General features: G+C 36.5%; 1 protein-coding gene across 1 annotated transcript in view; it reads right to left on the bottom strand.

Annotated features, from left to right (window-relative positions):
* LOC107083206 (retinal guanylyl cyclase 2-like) overlaps positions 1-3,395 on the bottom strand; it is a 30,548-nt gene that overhangs the window by 4,077 nt on the left and 23,076 nt on the right. Inside the window, exons 16-19 of the mRNA XM_015372222.1 lie at positions 3,072-3,235; positions 1,083-1,206; positions 947-1,015; positions 690-864 (exon numbers count right to left, since the gene is read on the bottom strand). Coding sequence (XP_015227708.1) covers positions 690-864; positions 947-1,015; positions 1,083-1,206; positions 3,072-3,235 — 532 coding nt within the window. The remainder of the gene's footprint in view (positions 1-689; positions 865-946; positions 1,016-1,082; positions 1,207-3,071; positions 3,236-3,395) is intronic.

Below are 3,395 nucleotides of genomic sequence, written 5' to 3'. Positions count from 1 at the left end.
CTGTTGGTGTGGGTCAACACCCTAGCAGCTGAATTTTGGAACAATAATTTTTTGTTTACAGAAGAAAAAACCAAATAAGAAAATACAAAAGCCTGAATGATCAGCTCTAGATCAACTTTGGAAGTAAGTTTCAAGATATTCCAGAACTGGAAACAACAGTTCCTAGCAGGGCCGCTGGAAGTATTTTTGAAAAGGGGGTGCTATGAAAATGTTTTGAGGGTTTTTTTTGGGACAAAAGAGCTATGAGCCTATGTTAGGCCTATTTAAAATACAATGAATAAAAATAAATAAATAGACTGAGATTCACTACTTTATTGTCGTATACATTCCAAAAAGATAAAAACAATCCACTGGACTTGGTTTCCAAGTTTGAAGACATTTCGCTTCCCATCCAGGAAGCTTTTTCAATTCAAAATGTCAGGAATAGCGTTGAGTTCGAGGTTTTATAGAGTGAAACCTCAAACTCAACGCTATTTTTATTGCAGAAGTGCATTCGGTGTAGTGAGAACAAAATAATAAAGTAGGAATTACACACTTTGGTGCAAGTCTGAAGTTAATTTCAAAAGCAAAGACACAATAGACTCTTGGTGTTTGTAAGAAACATGTAAATGTGTAAATGTGAGCAATAACATATGGAAAAGGAAGAAGAATTTTTTTACTTGTTTATGATTATACCGGTAGTTATGTACCTGAGTGTAGTCCAATGCGTATTTTCACTTTGATTTCAGGCATGTGTTTGATCTTAAATGCTCCTATTGAATGCAGAATGTCCAGAGACATGTTTGACACTTCAGCTGCGTGTCGATTCCCATTCCTGTTGGGAACCCCTGAAGCCACCATATAGGCATCCCCAATGGTTTCCACCTAAACAGAAAACACATGATCATTTAGATCAATACCCTAATAAAGAATGGTAGGGAGAATGGTAATGGAGGGAGGCTCTTACCTTGTAGACATCATGAGTCGCAATTATGGCGTCAAACATGGTGTAAAGGTCATTGAGCAAGTCGACCACCTAAAAACACTGTTTCAATTAAACCGTGAAAATGGACAAAATGAGCAGATTTTTAAACTGTTTTTACCTCAATGGGTTCACTTAGAGCTGAGATGGTTGTAAATCCAACGATGTCGCTGAAGTAAAGCGTGCAGTCTGAATAGTGTTCAGGTTGGACAGGCTTTCCCTTTTTCAAGGCCTGAGCCACAGACCTTAAACAATTAAAAATGATATAAATCTGAGGTAAAATAGAAGAAAAATTCTTTAAGGACTTCTATGATTTATCTTAAAATGGAATCACTAGAAGCTACTTTTAGCTTGTTCAACACAAAGAGCAAGCTTTGAACACCACACTACTAGAAGAAATAGAAAACAGCCGTTTACAACTTTGTCAAAGCCTCTTTATGCCGTAAGTTTAACTTAACAGTTAAATGAGTTTTGTTTAAAAAAAATTTGAATTCTCATACATCAATGGTTTACATTTTCTCAGTAGACATTCATGGTCAATGGTGTCAAACGCCTGAAGTCAATGAACACAGCCACTGTGTTCAGTTTTGGGTAATCTGCTTCAGTTTAATTTTTCCTGACTAAAGACAAATATTCCTACAGCAGGATAATCCCAGCGCATCTTTCACAGCGGAGATGGTTCGCTGATGGAGATCCAACAGTGTTATATCCTCACACAATATATTTAATGCAAAGCAAATTGGATCAGAGAACCTTCTTTCACGTGTTGGTTATGACTTTTTACAAACTTCAAATGGGACTTTTTATGGCTTTCCTTCACCAATGGCTTTCCTTTCATCGCTCTTCTATAAAGGCCAGATTTCTGGTGTATTCATCTAATAGCAGATAGAATAACCTGACTACCAGATTTCTTGTTGGTTTCATTTTGCAATATTCTAATACATATCATTTACTAAAACTATTTTTCTTTGTTTAAGCTTTAGAGAGCGTACTTGGCCAAATACAATAGAGACCCTATCGCAATGTCAGGATTCAGTCTCCTTAGAGACCCCATTGGTAAAGAAAATTTCAAAAATGTAAAATAATTTCCCCAAATATCTGAAGACACCTTAAGGAATAGAAAAAGGAATAGACTGCAGAGTTTTTAATTTTGAATGTAAAAAAAAAAAAGTAACCGCACAGATAACAGAAGTCTGAAAAGTAATATAATACGGTATACCACCATTGCATGTCTGTCTATCTCTCAATAAATGAAATCTCTAAAGTTTTCTAGACTGTTTGCACATTCATACACTTCTTCTTTCTAATTATGTTTATTTGATTTTTGTAAAATAAAAAGAAAATTCTGTTTAAAAAGGTTCATTCAAAGATCTTAGCTTTTAGGGGATCATCAGTGATGATAGATGATCATCAAGTATGATGATCTTGTGTATTTTACAAGCACACAAGAACAGGCTTGTGTAATCGAGTATTTAAAAACAGTCATGGTCTTTTCTGTATGGTGTTCCCCATAAGTATAGGAGTTCTTTCTGGCTTCATCCTAGCCTTTACCTACTATGTGTTTGTCAATGTTTGTTTGCCCTGTACTATTTTGCCCTTTGATAGAATAATGACATGTCTAGCATTTACCCCCACCTCTTGCCCAAGGAATAATACGAACAGAAACATTTTTTTAGTTTTACATAAATACTAGTGCTGCGCCAATGCCAGTTTTTGGCCCCGATACCCAATACTTAGCTGTGCAGTATTGGCCGATACCAATACCATCTGTTTGAAATTGATGTGTGTGTGTATATGAAGAACTGCATACTACTTGGATGTAAAATAATTGCCGTCATGTCTTTGTCAAGCTGCTGCCTACCTTTGTGAAGCAGAAAAAAAGAATAATACAAAGTGAATCCAGTAGAACTTTTTATTGCCTACCTGGAATGGTTGACAGTAGTTTAATAAACTTTTGGCTCTCAAAATGGTATCGGCGCCCTATTTGTTGGTACTCGCTGATACCGATACCACCATTTTAGTGCTGGATCGTGGCCCCCCCGATACTGGTATTGGTATCGATGCAACAATAATAAATACATATAAATATTTTTCATGAAGCAGGTCTTACTTTGGCAGGAGCTGTCCAACTAATTTCTCCGTCTTGTTTCTCTCAACCTCGAGTTCATCCGTTCGTTCCCTGATAAGATCCTCAAGGTTGGAGCTGTACTGCTCCAACATCCGTAACATGGAGTCAATAATGTTTGCCCTCCTCCCTCTGCTGATGCCTCGGAACTAAAAACACAAACATGAAAAAGAGTTAAAGACGCTTGAATAGTCTTATCCTCATTTGTAGATTTCTCAGCGGTTCTCCATAAGGCTGATCTGGTTTATAAACTGTTTGGTTATTATCATTTGTATAAATACTAGTGTTGGGCCGTTATTGGTGTTAATG

The sequence above is a fragment of the Cyprinodon variegatus genome, unplaced genomic scaffold, assembly GCF_000732505.1.
Source record: "Cyprinodon variegatus isolate N-32 unplaced genomic scaffold, C_variegatus-1.0 Scaffold70, whole genome shotgun sequence".
Taxonomy (NCBI): Eukaryota; Metazoa; Chordata; class Actinopteri; order Cyprinodontiformes; family Cyprinodontidae; genus Cyprinodon; species Cyprinodon variegatus.
Note: the sequence above shows the minus strand (reverse complement) of the source record. Positions and strands in the feature narration are given on the sequence as shown.